This window comes from Schistocerca serialis, chromosome 1 (assembly GCF_023864345.2).
Source record: "Schistocerca serialis cubense isolate TAMUIC-IGC-003099 chromosome 1, iqSchSeri2.2, whole genome shotgun sequence".
Classification (NCBI taxonomy): Eukaryota; Metazoa; Arthropoda; class Insecta; order Orthoptera; family Acrididae; genus Schistocerca; species Schistocerca serialis.
In genome coordinates this window covers 874277753-874297382 of record NC_064638.1, presented here as the reverse complement: position 1 = coordinate 874297382, position 19630 = coordinate 874277753, and the positions used below count along the sequence as shown (strand labels likewise).

Below are 19630 nucleotides of genomic sequence, written 5' to 3'. Positions count from 1 at the left end.
CAGTATCGTAGAAAGTATCTGTCAACACTGTCATAGTGCATTTACTTCCGGGTGTAGGCCGGCATTACCTTGCTAAATTCACTTGACATTCGTTTTCCACATCGAAGACTCATACGGCATAATCCACTGTTAGATGAAACACTAGAAAGTATATTTAATTTCTGGACTCCAAGAATGGCGTTCTTCACATAAGTAACACCTGTTTGTGTGTTTAAGGTTGCGTTTTGAGGCTCAGGCAACGTCGCAGTGACTGTAGTCCGCCTGTTGCCGCCAATGTGTCGTTAGCTTAGAGGTTTCCTTGTGTGTTGCAGTGCTCGTACTATATGACATAGAAGTTCCAATCTCGGTGGGAGTTGCTGAATGCAACCTTTTATTTTCCATTTTAATTAATGGAGTTGCAAACTGCTAGTAAAAATTCCTTATACGAAATCTGAAGAATGCCTTTACACATCAATATTCGTCTGATTTCGACTTAGTAAATTATGTTAATATCATGGATGTCTCCTTTGCAAATGCCAAGGTCCTTCACTGTAAATTAGATCCTGAAAAGGTTCAAACTTACTGTCAACGATATAAATTTGAGCTTTGTTCGTCATATAGGTCTACCATGTCAGGAGGAACTCCAAATGTGCAGTGTTCCGCACTGCTTCAGAGCATGCATTGCAAGGTATTCACATAGTTTATCGCATAGACTTGCCATAAAGAATGAAACAAGAACTGTAATACACTTTACACCACAGACGCTCACTCTGGCTTGACGAAAACATCCGAACATTGACCAAAAGTTGCACAAATAATTGACTTTGAAAGGAAAAGAAACGAGGTATGAAGCATTTATAAATTCGTCGATTGTAGTGAGGTGGTTTAATTTCGTCCCAGTCTAGAAAATTAATTTCGGGCCATACTCAACTCTTGCCGATTAATGTAATATAATACCCACCTACTAATCACGGCGTCTGTCTCCGTTGCATTTGAGCATGAATGTAAATCGTAGAAATTTTCTGTGGAGCAACATTTAATAATAAAGCGTTTTAAATCATCAAAAGCGATGAGCGGTAGCAGGCGCTTTCGATACAGAACGGGGGAGTGCAGCGCTGCTCTGCCGCCATGGCCGCTGCCGGTAGCCAGCCAATGGATCCCGCAGCTTTGCCGCATACGACGTCCAGAGGAGGACAGTCTGCACGAAATATGGCGCAAAATCGTTACTGGATAAAATTTTGATATTGGTGTGTCAGAAAGCGAAATAGATTGAATCTGCGCTACCATTACATTCACATCTTCAGCATTCAGACAGAAGAGGCTATAAAAAAATTTTATGCCAGCGGCTCTCGATCCACTGACATTATGAACAGAAACAACGCATGCTACCGCTAGACCACAGGCGTAATCAGCCTATGTTTTCTCTATCATGGGACAAGTTTTCCTCCAGGAAGTGCCGCAGTCTACAGTGTTGCCAGATTGTGCAGATAACCGGACTTAGAGAATTAGCGAGGTGGCCAGTTTATTTGTCCCATGCCGCGATCGGCGAGGACTTAGCCTCTGAAGAGGCCAGCCGCCGGTCGAGTTTTATGTCAAAGAGTGTACATATTAAACTTTGCACAGTATAAAATGTCTCTTACACTTGATTGGCTCACCCCACTTTTGCACATTCCATGATTCACTGATTCTTCTGGTGTTTGGTTAAAATGTTGCAACATTGCATAACTGTATGCTGGACCTGTAGCTGCTCAAGGTCACATGGATCTTGGCTCTGCACATCTTTAACAGTTCCACTGGCATCAAATTTACCACAAATACGGGCATTTATCTGACATGTTGGTGGCCATGATCCAAACTTTTTCTACCACAGCAATTGTACTTAATGAATATTCTTATACTTCCAGTATTAGTTCAATATGACCTTGTGTTCCACAAATGACTACCTCATCTCAGGTATAGTCGCTGTTCAACTCTTTTTCGCTGTACCGGTATTGACTCGCTGTGCCATCCCCATCATCAACAAATGTGTGATGTAAATTGCCAATGTCACCTACCCATGCCTAACTATGACAAATTGAACAGCTAGGTACACTTCTGAATAACATTGGTAACTGTAAATATATATTTTTTTTGTCAGTATGCTCTTTGGATCCCTCACCCCCTTTGTAAATATGTAGCAAATATTGCTGTTTCTGTAAATATTGTCTGTATAGAATGGATTACTGAAAACAAATTGCAATAATGTTGAGCCATTTGTTTGGTTAGGAAAATTAAATTAAAATATTTGTTTCAAAAATCATGTGTGCATCCCAAAAACATACTGCATTCATGAATGACAAAGTTGATCTGAACACCACAATACTTTCTTCCTAGACATGGTCCTATTAGATTTAGTATGTTATTGTAGTTACTCAGTTTACCCTCTACACAACATGGATAAACAGTAAAGTCATAACCCACACTGCTGTTCTGGGATTCTCTCTCTCTCTCTCTCTCTCTCTCTCTCTCTCTCTCTCTTTTTCTCCCCCCCCCCCCTCTCTCTCTCTCTCTCTCTCTCTCTCTCTCTCTCTCTCTCTCTCTCCATCTCCCCTTCCCTCTCTCCCTCCCTCCCTCCCTACCACTCCCATTGACTTGACTTCTCACACTATTGATCTGTAACGAACAATAAAGTCTCCTCACTGTCACCATTTGCTGACTAAAGAAATGGTTTAGTTCTCCCACCCCACAAGTCTCTGGGGAGCTACATTGTTTCCATACACAAAAAAATTGTTGTCAGATGTAATTTACCTTAAGTTCTGGAAGACAATCCTAAGATATACCAGGAATAAGGCTCAGAACTATTTGTAATTATTCATTGTTCTACTAAGCCGCTTTATGAAGTTTATTTAAAATCATTTCTTACTCGAGTTGTGTTCTAAAATGTTAATTTACATAAAATTTACTTTATTATGTTATATTCAAAGCATCTGCAATGGTCTTTCAGGATACCAAAAATTCTCAAGACCTGTTTTTCTGTTTGTAATCAATATTCTATTGCCCTTTGCAACATCCTCAGTCATTTGAAGTAAGTCCATCATTCCAGTATACACCTCTTTGGAGGAAGAGTCAGGCTTGTGGTGATACATAAATGTGCATTCAATTTGTTGTGACAGTGCCACGAGATTTAAAAATGCCGCTACGTCAGTACGCGAACACGGCGATAGAGGCGCTCCGCAGCTCGGCCGAGCGCGGGAGCACCACCTGGCTATGAACGGCGCCGGCCGCATGTCACGGCATGGCAGTCGAATGACAGATACAGAGTTAATAGCATGTAACCCGCTATTGTTTCTACTTTTGTGTATCCACGCAATTTATTAGTGATTAAAGGTTATAACAATTTTTGGCGATGAGGTCGGATATTTTTTTTCCTGCGTTGTGGAATTGTGTGTTCGTGTCGGGGCCGACATGGAACAGCTTATGTAAGCGCTCATTGAACAACAAACACAGCTGACGGCTGCTATTCAGGCACAACAAACACAGCTGACGGCTGCTATTCAGGCATTGTCGATGTCGCTAACTCATCATCTGTCTTCCTCTTCTCCGCCTCCGTTCCCTCCTTACGACGAGGCCGCTGAAGACTGGGCGGATTATGAGAAGCGTTTGCGGCAACACTTCTTGGCTTTCGGCGTTGTCGACGCTCCTATGTGTAAGTCGTTATTTCTATCTTGGATTTCCCCACGGATCTATCAGCTGCTATCTCAGTTAGCCCCTCTGCAGGAACCTGCCTCTCTGTCCTTCCAAGAAATGTGTGAATTATTGTCTAACTATTACCGAAAAAACACCCATGTCGTTGCCGCCCGCGTGGCGTTCTACCAGTGTCGTAAACAGCCCCATCAATCTTACCGGGCTTGGGCGGTGGAACTACACGGTCTGAGTCGCAAATGTCAGTTTGTCACGGACACTCATCATGAGTCTTATGCTGATTCAATGGTTCGGGACGCTATTCTACGGCTTGCTCCTGATAAAGAAGTTCGGCAACGTGCCTTACAACTGCCAAACCCGTCGTTGTCGGAAGTTCTCAGCATCGCTCAATCTTTTGAAGTGTCTCACGCTGCTGGTGCGCAAATAGACGCGTGGTGTGATGTGGACACTGTACGGACCACTTTCGACGTGGACAATTTGCCTGTTTCACAGGGAAACAACGATGTGGCGCCGGTTCACTCGCGTCAACAACGTCGCGTTGGGCCACCACGCTCGCAGTGAAAACAGCAACCACAGAAGCAGGTTTGTTCCACACTTCCTTCTTGTCCACGTTGTTTCGTACAGCATGACAGGGCCGCATGTCCAAAACATAGGGCCACGTGTAATTCATGTAGGAAAAAAGGCCACATTGCTTCTGTGTGTCAGTCCCCTAAAGTTCCTGTTGACGAGGATGAGGCATCGGACATGGATGTTAACTGTGTGCTTTCTCAAACAAATAAGTTGTTTGTTACTGTTCGTGTTCTGGATAAAGACATTCGCATGCAAGTGGACACTGGCTCTGCAGTAACTCTCATTAATTCTCGCACGTATTTGGAGTTGGGCTCCCCTCCCTTGTCTCCCGTTACATGAAATCTGCGAACTTATAATAAGCAGAAAATTCCTATCGTTGGCCAGTTTGATGCTTCCACTGCCTACAAGTCTGTTGTTAGGCCCCTCACGTTTTATGTGGTGGATCATGCGGGCACGGAAAACCTGTTCGGTTATGATGCTTTCCAGTTGTTCGGGTTCTCCATTGATGATGATGTGCACCTCATATCTGAGGATATTCCGTATCAACAGCTGGATGGATTGTGTTCTGAATTCTCATCTGTGTTCTCTGCTGGTCTGGGTCGGGCCAAGGATTTTGAAGCCCACATTACTCTTAAACCTACAGCTCGCCCTAAGTTTTTCCGGGCACGTCCTATTCCGATGGCATTGCGTGTGCCTGTCAAGGCTGAGATAGACAGGTTAACAGCTTCAGGGATCCTCCTTCCTGTTACCTCCAGCGAATGGGCATCGCCAATCGTGGTGGTTTCTAAACCAAATGGGAGTCTGTGATTGTGCGGTGATTTTAAAGCCACTGTCAATGCTCAGAGCCTCATTGACACTTATCCTCTTCCCCATCCTGAGGAGTTATTTACCAAGCTCGCTGGGGGCCAGTTCTTTTCCAAACTTGATTTATTGGAGGCGTACCATCAGTTGCCATTGGATGCGTGTTCCAAGGAATTTCTCATCATCAACACTCCTTGTGGGTTGTATCAGTACCAGCGGTTACCATTTGGCGTCGCTAGTGCGCCGGCCATTTTTCAGCGGTTTTTGGAACAGCTCACAGCCTCCGTTCCCGGCTGCATCAACTACCTGGATGACATTGTTGTCACGGGGGCCTCCGCTGAGGAGCACCTTCGCAATTTGCGTTCACTGTTTCGGGTTCTGCATTCGGATGGGTTGAAGTGCAATCTGGACAAGTCGCAGTTCTTCCAACCCTCCATTGTTTATCTTGGTTTCCACTTGTCCCGTGAGGGTATACGTCCTCTACGACAGCACGTTGCGGCCATTACCGCTCTACCCCGGCCGTCTACGATCAAAGAACTTCAGGCGTTTCTAGGCAAGATTGCTTATTATCACAAATTCATTCCCTCCACGGTGGCGGTGGCTCATCCTCTGCATCAGCTGTTACGCAAAAACGTTCCTTTCTGCTGGTCCAACGAGTGTGAGCAGGCTTTTGTCCGCCTGAAGGCTCATTTACAGTCGGCGCCTTGTCTTGCCACATTCCGTCTGGGTCAGCACTTGGTTCTGGTGACTGACGCGTCACAGTATGGCCTAGGGGCTGTTCTCGCCCATCGGTAAGAGGATGGGTTGGAACATCCCATCGCCTACGCTTCCAAGACCTTCAACGATGCCCAATGGCATTACTCTCAAATCGAAAAGGAGGCGCTCGCTATCATTTATGCTCTAAAAAAGTTCAGCGTTTTTTTGTATGGTTCTAAGTTTCACCTCATCACCGACCACAAGCCGCTGGTCTCTCTGTTCAGCCCCTCAGCGTCGCTTCCAGATAAGGCAGCTCACCGCCTGCAACGTTGGGCCTTATACTTGTCTCGTTTTCACTATGAGATTCACTATCGCCCCACGGCCCAGCATGCCAACGCTGATGCGTTGTCGCGTTTGCCGATGGGCCCCGACCCGGTTTTTGATCGAGATGAACTACTCTGTTTCCACATTGTAGAGGAAGAACGTCGTGCGGTCAAGGGTTTTCCACTTACAGGTTCGCAGGTCGCGTCGGCTACTGCGCGGGACCCGGTCCTGCGTCAGGTGATCGGTTTTGTTCAACGGGGTTGGCCGGACAGGACCAAGGCCCGGGCATCGGATCCCCTTCGCAACTACCATGCTTTGCGCCTTCGTCTGTCTGTTTGTGAGGGTGTTGTTCTTCTGGCCACGGATGGCGCATCTCGACAGGTCGTGGTGCCAGCCTCTCTTCACAATGATGTTCTCAAACTATTGCATGAAGGCCGTTGGGGGATTTCTCGGACTAAGTCCCTGGCCCGCAGGCACGTTTATTGGCCCGGTATTGATTCGGACATCGCCCACATGGTCGCTGCGTGTGGTCAGTGTGCTCAACAACTGGCTGCACCTCGTACTATGCCCTCTCCGTGGCCTGATCCAGCGCAGCCGTGGGAATGGGTGCACGCTGACTTTGCCGGCCCCTTCCTCAGCACTTATTGGCTACTGTTGATTGACGCCTTCTCGAAGTTTCCGTTTGTTGTTCGATGTCCGTCGCCCACCACTGCGGCGACAACGCTGGCTTTGTCCAAAATCTTTGTGCTAGAAGGTCTTCCATCCACGATTGTCACGGACAATGGCCCTCAGTTCTCTTCGCAGGCCTTCTGTGATTTTTGTACTGGACAAGGGATTCATCATGTTACAGCACCGCCCTTCCAACCGCAATTGAATGGGGAGGTCGAGCGCCTTGTCCACACCTTCAAAAGCCAGATGAAAAAATTCCTTAGTGATTTTTCCACAGATGACGCTCTGTTGCAATTTCTAAGTTCTTATCGCTTCACGCCTCTGGGTGATTGCAGCCCTGCTGAACTCTTGCATGGCCGCCAACCGCGCACTCTACTGCACCTGCTTCACCCTGTCAGGCCTTGTACTGTGTCCCCTAGTGCAGGAAAATACCCGGTGTGCACCGACATGTGGGCACGGGGGTATGGATCTCGCCCTAAATGGATTCCAGGGGTGGTCCAGGCTCTTTGCGGCCGCCGGCTTTGTGAAATACGTACGGACGACGGCATGGTTGTTCGCCATTACAACCAGATGCGCCCACGAGTGGTGGCCACACCGGTGCCACCGCCCCTTCTTTCGTCTCCACCAGCCCGAGAAGCCAGTCCTGTCGCTGCTGCCAATCTTCCGGGCGTGTTGCTGCAGCCGACGTTGCTACCGCTTCCGAGTACGCCAGAACCGGCCCCAGTTGCAATGCCGCCTTCTCCAGGACCCATCTCGCTGGGGCACACCCCCAGGTCCACGACACCTATGGATGCTGCTCCGGTGTTTTCCCCCTTCATCTCGTCCAGGAGGCGCGTTCCACGCGCAAGTTTCCGTCCTGGCCATTTTCGACCATACTCTCGTGTTTCTCCACGGGATCTTCTCGGGGCCTCCCAAGAGGCCATGGATGTCTCCGCACTGTCCGTGTCTCCAGGAAGTGAGTGTTTTTTTTTCAAGGGGGGAAAAGTGTTGTGACAGTGCCGCTACGTCAGTACGCGAACACGGCGATAGAGGTGCTCCGCAGCTCGGCCGAGCACGGGAGCGCCACCTGGCTATGAACGGCACCGGCCGCATGTCACGGCACGGCAGTCGAATGACAGATACGGAGTTAATAGCATGTAACCCGCTATTGTTTCTACTTTTGTGTATCCACACAATTTATTAGTGATTAAAGATTATAACACAATTATTATGTGATAATCAGTACTGATATGATTGTTGTTAGCATCATAATTTCATCAAAATTGCATATTATAAATTATGCTTTTAGGTTGTTACTGCAGATTTGTTCATTCCTGTCACTAGTCACAGACTTACTTTACCACTCCTATGTTCACCTCATCCTCTAGCTACATATTTTGAAATTACAGTTTCTAAAATTTTTTTAAGAATGTTATGTTGTTGAAATCTCTCATTTCTACATCTACCCAATATTCCACAAGCCACCTTACAATTTGTGGCATTCTTTCTTCTTATTTTTATTTCGTCATTGTGTTCCCCAGGTCCACTGATGATTTTTTTAATCTTAAATTTTTATTTCTCCTAGTATTTACTGTCTGCTTCTTCTTCTTTTTCATTAATTGTTTCCCACTTCTTAATCAATGTGACTCCAAGCAGCCTCCAATAATTTATCAAGAGCTGCTTTGTTTTACTGTCTGCTGGAGTATGTAACTCGTTCTGATTGATATCAATGTTCAAATGATTTATCACTTTTTTACTGCATCACCCAACTAACCAGATATTTCCCTATTGTCCTATTTCCTACTTACATCTAGATGAAGACTGTCTTGATTCTGAAAGCTAGAGATCCTGTTAAATATATTATAGTATTATCAACCGAATGTCATTTTGGTGAGTACAACTGGTTCAATTAGCTTTCATTTTTGGACATATATAACTACTTGTACTTTATCCTTTTTTCCAGATGTGAAGGATTTTAACAGCTATGGTGAATTCAGCAAATCTGTAGCAGATATTGTTGGCGAGGAAGGACTAAATGTCCTAATTAATAATGCTGGTGTATCATCAAAATTCACTAGGGTAAACCTAGTGAAATATGAACAGATGATGGAAAACTTTACAGTTAACACTGTGGCTCCTCTAATGCTAACAAAGGTATTAATAAAATCTTGAATAAGACTTTGTGTATGAATGTAGTGAAACTATGCATTTAAATGTAATGTAAATATAAATACATTCATGATTAGTTATTGGGCTTGTTTTTACTAGCCAGATGCTGCCTATAAGACTGTGCAAGGAGTGACCTATGACCGTGGGGCATGTGATCAGCATGTTGCCATTCCCTCCAGCTGTTATTGCCATTAGATGGCCTATTCAGATCTTTTCTGGAATTGTCACTTTTAAGAGACAATGGGTGTTTCTTTAACTCTCCACTGCCTAACTTATCTAATTCTCCTTGGCTATTAATTTTGCTGTTAATGGCATATTAAACAGTAACAAATAAAGGAAAAATGAGTTGTGGTCAAATGTTTAAAAAACCTCAGAGGTCTGAGGAAAAGTTGAGGATGATGTGAGAAGTACCAAGGAAGGAAGCAGGTGGCATTACCAAGGGAGGAAGCTGGTGACATGAGATGAAGCGAGAAAAATGGTGGTAAATGGTTATAAGGAGCCAAGAAGCCTTATAGTTGGTGACAGAAGGAAACAATGTTAGATGATCATTTCAATGTACCAGGAAGATACTGCGCAAAGGGAACTGACTACAGGTGAAACACAGCCACATTACGGTGATGACACTATGGGGAATAATTGAGGGATGCCAATCATAGCAGAAATAAAGAAAATAGAGGATGGGAGAGGGAAGAATTAAGAAGAAATAGTGGAAGAAATGAACAGAAGAAAGGTTAGGCAAAATAGTAAAGTAAAAGGCTGCTGAGCAGAGAGAGAGAGCTAGGAGGGGATCACAAGATATAAATTGATATAAAGAACTAAAACAAAAAGAAAGAATGTGATCAAATTAATGATAAAGCATATAAATAATCAGCAAAAACATGAGAGTCAGGGAATGGGCACTTTGGAGAAATAAGTTTCAGCTCTCCAATTTCAAAAAGATGATGCCTTTGGGTGGAGGTTAAAAAGGAGTGATGGTTCAGATAGTTTAAGTAAAAACAGGTGTTGCACTTAACGGCACATTTCACTTATTACTGCCTCTGCATCAAGTTGAGGATGGGGTTCTACCACACCATAATATATAATAATAATAATAATAGGGTAAAACATAGAATAAAGTAACTGAAATAATTCTTTATTTTATGTGTTGTCCAAGAAAGCTCTCTCTGTCTGTAGTTCTGACAGCCTGACATAAGAATTGCAAGTGCTATGTACAATCTTCAGACCCAATGGCTGTAGTGGGATAATATCATGAGAACATGGAACAAGATTGATAACCATTAGGAGGCACAACAGTGCCACATTGCCCTCCTGCCCCCTCCCCCCCCCCCTTCCCCCCCACTCCCCCCACTTCCTAATATATGTGCAAGGGGTCAGCAGATGAAAGGGGGACATTATCCACTGAGTAGGCATCACGTCAGTGAGCCACAGAACTACACTTTTTTTACTCCATGGAATAATTCAATACATTAACATGTCAGGAACATATGAGGTAAGCTTTGAGAGTAGATTGGTGAACGCCAATTAAGTATAATGATTTATTAACACATGTGCAGTGGATCATAGGTGTCACATTCAGTTGAAGCAGAATTAGAAGTTGGCAGTGGCAGAACATTGAGATAAGTATAGTAGGTAAACACATTTTTAAAAATTAAAATAAGAGACACAATTAAAATAGTTTGAAACTAGATAACATGAGCTGGGATGGTCAATAGAAGTATTTTTTTCATTGGTGGCAACAATAACCATTATTTTGGCAAACAATGTTAATGCTACTTACCCGTAAAGTACCATTATACATCACAGTTTAAAATAAATAATATGCTGACTATCTCAATTGATACTGGCTACACTACATCATCTGGATTTGTCACAACTGCCTTGGAAATATGATATTAAGATTGCCATTAATAAATCACTTCTGCTGCAACTCATTTTCTGTCATCACCCAGAGGCAGTTCAAGATCCTTGCTGTCCTATAATGTGGTAAAAATGATGTTTAATATGGAGGTCTGTATTGGCACATACAAAATTAAATGCAGTTGTCATTATGTAACACTTAGCTTTCCACACAAATCACAGTAGAACCCATCAAACTTAGCAGTTAGCTGAACACCTAAGGTGCTAGTGAAAATGTATCATTATATAGGAGCAAGCTTTTCAGTGGCCTATGTGAGACTGATATGTAATTTATCTATGAAGAGGCTTTCTTACAAGGGTAATCCCAAAAGTAAGGTCTCCTATTTTTTATAAGTACATAGATCTATTTATTTCAACAATGGTTTACATCAATTTACAGCTTGAACATTTAGCTATTTTTCGACATAATCGCCATTTCTGTTGATGCATTTTTGTAGATGCTGTGACAGTTTTTGTGTGCCCATGTCATAACAGCTCACCGCCATGCTGTTCAGAAAGTTATGAACCTCTTCTTTCACCTCGTCATCGGAGCTGAATCACTTTCTGGCCAAATGTTATTTTAACCTAGGGAACAGGTGATAGTCACTGGGTGCCAAGTCAGGACTGTAGGGTGGGTGGGTGATTATGTTCAACTGAAACTGTTGCAGGAGAGCAACGGTTTGCCGAAAGATGTGTGGGTGAGTGTTGTCATGGAGAATGTGTACGCCCTTGCTCAACATTCCTTTTCTCCAGTTCTGAATTGCCCATTTGAGTGTTTTCAGAGTCTCACAGTACCTATCACCATTAATTGTGGTCCTGCTGGGCATAAAGTTAACCAACAATATCCCTTTCCGATCCTAAAAAGCTGTTGTTGTGACCAGTTGCAAACTCTCTACAGCACTTACGAACATTTTTGACATCCATGCATGACTTGCCATACACTTCTGTCAATTGGCGATGGATTTCAATCAGCGCAGTACCCTTTGTGTTCAAAAACCGAATAACTGCACGCAATTCGCACTTGGTGGTAACATCTAACAAGAGCTCCGTTCTCAATGGCTGCCAAGCCAAGACTGAGCACATCAGTGTGGCATGCGCATGTTTACACACAGCGCATGAAGCACTCTTCATAACAGTGTGACCAACTGCCACACAAACAGAGTTCTGCACTTATAAAAAGATAGGAGATCTTACTTTTGGGATACCCTCGTACAAACTCCCATCTACTGCTCCTCATGCATTCTTCATGAGTCTTGAATTCCTAACAATATCATAAAAACACAGAAAATTCTCTGTAACTGTAATGTCTATGCATGGTTCAGCAACCACTCTGTGCCGTGGCAGTGCAATGCTGTATATCACAAGGAGTGAGGGTCTTAGCTTAACTGCCTGGGACATGAGGAAGCTACAAACCGCTATAAAAAGGCCCCCAAACATAAGTTGTGCTGTGTGCCAATGGAGTGGATGGCTGTTGAGGCAGATCAGTGGGCAACCTTTGGGGCACCTGCTGCATCCCAGTTGTATAAGACTTACTCAGACATGTCAGGGTGGACCCTTATTTCCCTATCTTATTACGGGGCATCAGTGTTTCCTATAACAACCATAAACTCTCCCAGTGACTATTAGCAACCTTCCAGAATAAAGGCTCAAGGAGGCTAGTCATTCTGATGATCTGAATGAAATTAGGGTAAAGAGGTTCAACTCAAGAGTCAGTATGTCTTTCTTGTTAAAAGGATGTAGGTGATATTTGGAAATGCTTATTCCTTTTATGTTCATTAGGATTTGGACAACTTTGCTGTTACCCTAAGCTATGAAAAATGGTCCTCAACTAGCACCCTGTTAGTTCTAACCAAGTAGACCTACTAAGTAAATTGGAAGAATTGGGTGAATTTACATTCTTCACAAACATTGTTAAGGATATCCATTTGTTCCATGTAATTTAAATCTGAACTACCTCTTGACTTCTCATTTCCAATCTGTTGCCAGGTTGCTTCTTCAACAACGAAGATTTTTATTAAGTATAACTTCTTTAGAGTTAAATCACAGAAACTAATGGTTTCCGATTCTCCAAAAAATACACAAAACAGAAGATGTCTTGGCATGGATGCTGCATGGCCACTTCGGCACTATGAAAATTTGTTGAATAAGTTACACATCTATGTTGGAGAATGCCATTTGTAGGTTTTACTGGGAAACACTCAGAGACCAACGATGGTCTCGGCGCACCCATATGTCATAGTTAGTTACTGAAAATACAATGGTTGGTAGAACAGTGATTGACTATAGTCCAGTATTAGGCAGACTGGGAAATTTGCACACTAACCAAAGATCATCAGTATTTAACAACAAAGTCCACACCACAGCCCAGAAGAAAACCACATAGTGCAGGATCATCATCAATAGATACATCAGAGAGCTTGCTGTAAACTAAAGCTGGATGACAAATGAGAATGTGTCAGTCTGTGGCAGCCCTTAAATCTGCTGTGGATACTTTGCCATGTTGAACTGGCACCAGCACATGTATCCTCCCGTGCCATGCCTACCGACTTTATTGAATGTATGCATAATTAAATTGAGTGATCCAGTGATATGTCCAGTGGGATGACAATAATTTTGTCCTGTACATGGGTGGACACTACTACTACTACTACTACTACTACTACACTCTACTGAGTGATACTCATGCTAGATGGCTCCTACTTATCAGTATGTGTAAATTAATTGCTCTTGTTAGGTGTCAATCAAAATACTTCCAGAGCGTTCCATTTATTGCTGTATGATATCCAGTAATTCTATTGTTAGTTTCTGATGCTCTCCTTCAGACCAATAATTCTCTTTAAATTGCTTCCCAAAATCTTTCTTGTTCCTTTGCATTAAAGACTCCTCATTCTCCAGCTTCAGCTTTTAGTTATCCTGTTAAAAATTTGATTCTCTTTTTATCCTTTGACATAGGTGGGAAAGCATCCTCATAAGTTACACTCTCTATCCTTCTAAATGATGAAAGATGATCATGATATTTAATAATTTTTTTATTAACAGTTAAGTTTCAGACAGCATTTTGTAGCAGAAATGCTTTATTATTATGACAGGTAATATGAGGTACATGGACTCAGCATGTCTGGAAGACTGGATGGTGAGTTTAGTGTCTCCACGTGCTGTGGGCTACTTGTTCTTAGATGTCACGGCCCAGAGTTGTGTCGCAGCCATGGAAGAATGGTATACACAATAACAACAGTAGCAATGTAGAAGCAAAACAAAAAAATTAAACTGATATTCTGACATTCATTCTCTGGTGTTTGATCTGTCAAAACGTGTTCGTGTTGTAAAGTGTAACGAGATAAAATATCATGTAATCAATCAAACAACTGTAATACGGATGTGTTAGATATATCTGATGGGATTTACCTTTCAATGTACAGAGAAGCTTTAATATATTAATATTAAAAGAAGAAATTTTCTTTTTAGTATGTAGATTTAACAAAGATTACAGCTCTCATGCAGCCTCTGGCAGTGAAGACACTGCAAAGGAAAGAAAGTGAAGTAGAACAAAAGCATGGTTATTTGGACTGATTGGCAGGTCTGAATTATAACTGACTCACAACATAGGCGACTTTGGAAGCTATATTATGTACCATTTATTGATCAACTAAATAGGCAGATACATTTCATTCTTCAAGTAAGAAAACTTATTTGACAATTGACTTACACTTACCTGGCAGAACTCTTCCCACCACTCATTCACATTTCCTATTATAGTTCTGGATGATGGCAAATTAATTTCTTTAAATCCTCAATCTTTTTAGATTGTTCAAGTTTCTTCTTTAAATGAATGGGGCAAGTTCTGTAATCTCTATTAAAACAGTCCTTCCAGTACTTTTAACATGGGTCTGATAACCAATCTCTGCTACCTTTCTTGTTATTTCCTTTAAACTGCTCTCAGTACATTCTATTCTGTGTTCACATTCTACAGGTTCAATGCACTATCCCCACTTCTCTAGCCAGATTTTGCTGGAATGTTTATTTCAGTTTGGTAAACAAGGGACTGTTAATGTCCACATCATTCTTTGCAGTTTTGTATTCCTGTCCTGTTAACATAAGCTCTGGGCATGTTTCAGTGATCACAGTATGGTGTGGCAGGGGTTTAACAGACTATGGGGATCTTGGCTTGACTGCCAGATCATGAGGGTGATAAAAACCTCTATATATATTATAAAAACTCAATTTCAAGGTGTGCTGCATGCCGACGAGATGCATTGCTGTTGCAGTGGAACAATCACTAGCGTGCAACCTCTGGGGAACCTGCCACACCTCAGTTGTGTAAGGCTTTCTTAGGCATTCTGGGTTCTGTCTGAGTGGACCCTTATTTCCCAAGCTGCTTGTGGGACTGGAATGGAACTCTCAAAGTTTTGTTCTTCTCCTCCCACTGGAATGGTAGGCCACTAGCAGGTGCTAACACTCAATCAAATAAGAGGGCCCACATAGACAGCGCTCCAGATTCAGGGATTACACATAATATGTCCATGAATAGTAACAGAATGCATTCTGCAGGTCAGAATGTGTTTTTGATTATGAAATGGAATGAGGGCAGTTTTCAGAAGATTCCACATTTTTATATTCAAAAAGGTTTGGAAGACATCACAGCTACACTGAAATCCATCAAGCAATTGTGTAATGGTACACTCTTGGATGAAACTGCTAGTTTCCAACAAGTGACAAATCTGTTTAAAGCTAAATATGTTGGGGAATATGTCACAGAAATGGAACTCCACAACACCTTGAGCTACATCTACATCTATATGGATACTCTGCAAATCACATTTAAGTGCCTGGCAGAGGGTTCATCGATCCACCTTCACAATTCTCTATTATTCCAATTTCGTATAGCGCACAGAAAGAATTAACACCTTTATCTTTCTGTATGAACTCTGATTTCCCTTATTTTATGGTGGTGATCATTTCTCCCTATGTAGGTCGGTGTCAATAAAATATTTTTGCATTCGGAGGGGAAAGTTGGTGATTGGAATTTCATGAGAAGATTCCATCGCAACAAAAAATGCTTTTGTTTTAATGATGTTCACCCCAGATCCTGTGTCATTTCAGTGACACTCTCTCCCATATTTCGTGATAATACCAAACCTGCTACCCTTCTTTGAAATTCTTTGATGTACTCTGTCAATCCTATCTGGTAAGGCTCCCATACTGCGCAGCAGTATTCTAAAAGAGGATGGACAAGTGTAGTGAAGGCACTCTTCTTAGTAGATCTGTTATATTTTCTAAGTCTCCTGCCAATAAAACGCAGTCTTTGGTTAGCCTTCCTCACAACAATTTCTATGTGTTCCTTCCAATCTAAATTGTGTGTAATTGTAATTCCTAGGTATTTAGTTGACTTTTCAGCCTTTAGATCTGACTGATTTATTGCGTGACCAAAGTTTAACATATTCCTTTTAGCACTCATTTGGATGACCTCACACTTTTCATTATTCATGGTCAACTGCCACTTTTTGCACCATACAGATATCTATTCTAAATCATTTTGCAATTTTTTTCTATCTTCTGATGACTTTATTAGTCAATAAACGATGATAAAAGCGTTGTGTCACATAGAGATCTGGTAGATATTCCCAAGAAGGAACTGGAAGATGAGTGGTGGTGGTGGGGGGTCAAGAAGGGATTGTCCATGTGCAAAATATATTGAAAAGGGTGGATGGGGGCATAGTATTATCCAACCCCTTTATCCTAATCTTCAGTAGCACAAAACTCTTGGAGCATATCAAGACAGGTTTTCTTAATGTACAGTCTCTTTCGTCAAACCAATGCACTGTTTTAAATGCCAGTGCTTTGGGCATACCATCTTAGGATGTGAGGGTGAAGCCAATTGGGGCAAATGAGGCAAGGTCGCCCGTGACAGAGTTGATTGCTCCTTGCCTCCAAAGTGTGTAAGTTGCACTGGGGATCATGCTGTCTGGAGTAGGGACTGCAGTATCTTCCTTGAAGAAAGGAAGGTACAGGAAATTAAAACGCCAAAAGGCATCCTGTATGGTGAGGCCAACAAGATGTATAAGACCATGCAACCTTCTACATTCACTACATCTTTAGCTTTGGCTCTTAAGAAGTCTATTTCAACAGTGAATGCATCTACACAAATGGAGAACGGAGATTGTCATCAGTATCACCCCCCCCCCCCCTTCCCCCCCTGAGAAAGCCACAATTGTCACCACTGTGGAGCTCCCAGTACCTCCAGAGGCAGAGTCTTGTAAAAAATCCTAGCACTGCCACTTCTGCTTCTGCAGCAGTTCCCACAAAGCCCTCTCAGGCCAAGAAAACAGATGGGAAGCTTCCACCACAGGTGAAGACAGGCAGTAGACCATGAGACCATGTCAATGTCATTTGACATGATGGTTCTGCTGCCCTACTACAAAGACGATGGAATTCAATGTCAGCCCAGGGCAACCATCTTGCCCCAAGGTTGAACTTCCACCCATAGTGGGCTCCCCAACCTGGCGGAAATATGGGATAAAAGTGCAACCCCTCTGATAAATGGCTCCAATACTACGGTGGAACAAGAAGGGGTTCAGGACTCATGTAGATGAACTTAAACTCATGCCACAGGTACAACCCCTGTGCTTGTGTTTACAGGAAACACATTTCAAAGCCACTTTGCTACCTGGCTATACCCTCCATCAAACGGATGACCTGACTGGGGAAAGAACCAAGGTAGGTGCTGCTGAGTTTATCAATAACATACACCATTCTTTTGCTCTCTCCTTGGGTTCTGACCTACAAGCAGTAGCCATTGGAGTTCATGTGGGTCACTTCTAACAGAATACACAGTGGTGGTCAGAATGTGTTTTTGATTGTAAAGTGGAAACAGGGCAATTTTCAGAAGGTTTCACATTTTTATATTCATAAAGGTTTGGAAGGCATTGCAGGTACACTGAAATCCACTGCTCCCTGTACTTACCTCCAAAGGATGCGATAGACTCTGAGTCTCTCACAGGCCTTATTGAACAACTCCCCCACTCTTTCTCCTACTGCATGATTTCGGTGCTCTTAATGTATTATGCGGCTGAAACTAAACTTGCCCCTGGGGTCAAGTCTTCGAGAACATGATTTCTCAGGAGATGTGCATCCTTAACACGGACAGTCCCAATCATTTCTCAGATCTACTGAGTCGTCCTCAGCCATTGACCTCTTTTTCTGTTCTCCAGCCCTTGCAGACTCAGCACATTGTGAAGCAACTGAAGACCATCATTCCAGTGACCATTTCCCACTGTGGATCCACCTGCTGGATGGAAGATTGCTTGAACAGAAGCCTCTGAAATGGATGATCACCAGGGCTAACTGGATGCTGTTGAGCCAGCTGGCTATGTTTGAACACCATGTCTAGGAATGAGTGGACTACATCACACATGTGATATATCATGCTGCTGACCTATTGATCCCAGAGCCCTCAGGTCATCTTAGGAATAGACCTGTACCTTGGTGGACAGATGTGTGGTGTTCAGCAATCTGGGACAGGCGTGTGGCTCTTTGATGTTTTAAATGCCGCTCAATAGCAGACAACCTCACAGCCTTCTGAGTTGTGAGAATCAAGGCTTGATGCATAATTGAGGAGAGCAAGAAAAGGTCATGGCAAGCGTTCCCAGACTTAATCAACTGTTCCATTGTTCTATAAAAGTATGGTAAGCCATCCTGCGGATTTCTGATACCATTGTTCTATAAACGTATGTTAAGCCATCCTGTGGATTTCAGATAAACACAGTCATTTTCCAATAGCAGAAGTGCTGAACAGGGGTGTCTCCAAATAATGCCCAGAGACATTACTCAAATGATTGTGGAGCATTACTACTACCATGCGACTGCAGCGAGGGCCAAGTTGGACTTTGGATCAAATTATGAGTCTTACAACTACCCTTCTTCCATGTGGGAGCTGGAATCATCACTATCTGGGACTTGTGATACTGCACGTGATCATGACCAAATCTGGTATCATAGGCTTTGATATTTGCCAGCAGCATCAAAGGAAATCCTCCTCAAGGGTTTTAATCTCATATGGCAGACAGGTAACTTCCCCAGCTCGTGGGGAGAGGCAGTTGTGGTACCTCTCCTCAAACCAAGAAAGGACCACACATGTCCCAGTAGTTATGTGAGCATTGCCTTAATGAGCCATGTAGGAAAGATCCTGGAATGCATTGTTAGCCATCATCTGGTCTGGTTGTTAGAGACGAGGCAACTCCTTAGCCACTTTCAGTGTAGATTCTGGGGATTTCGGTCCACTATTGACAACCTGACCCTACTAGAAGAGGATATTCAGCAGGTTCTTCTATGTAAATATCACTGTTTTGATGTATTCTTTAATATCAGTAAGGCATACGACACTACTTGGAGACACAGTATTCTGGTGTAACTCCATCAATGAGGCTTTTGTGGCCACCTCCACATTTTCATATGGTCCTTCCTGTCTAAGTGCATTTTTAGGTCTTGAGTCAGTGATGTGCTGTGAGACCGTATTGAGCAGGAGAATGGTGTTCCTCAGGGAAGTGTTTTAAGTGTTGCTCTCTTTGCCATATCCTAAACACTTATATGTATTTATTAACTGTACACTTCTCTTTAGGGCACTGATACTTTACTTCCTCGATCGTCTACAATACAAGCTGATTGACAACAGTATTAACACGGTTACTACAGGTAGCATGCTTCCGACAACCGCACACATTCCGATGCTTGCACCGAGGTAGCTGGAGGCCGACTGATCACTGGAGAGCACGGTCTTCTGGCATTGGCCATTTGCGACATTGCTGACTGGTTTATGTGGAGCGACCAGCAAGCTGGGGTCCTACACCATAACCCCACAAGGGAGAAAAAA

The 19630-nt window shown here is 43.1% G+C and overlaps 1 protein-coding gene across 1 annotated transcript in view; it reads left to right on the top strand.

Moving 5' to 3' along the window:
- LOC126486327 (C-factor-like) overlaps window positions 1-19630 on the top strand; it is a 94585-nt gene that overhangs the window by 49946 nt on the left and 25009 nt on the right. The window contains exon 3 of the mRNA XM_050108941.1: window positions 8663-8853. Coding sequence (XP_049964898.1) covers window positions 8663-8853 — 191 coding nt within the window. The remainder of the gene's footprint in view (window positions 1-8662; window positions 8854-19630) is intronic.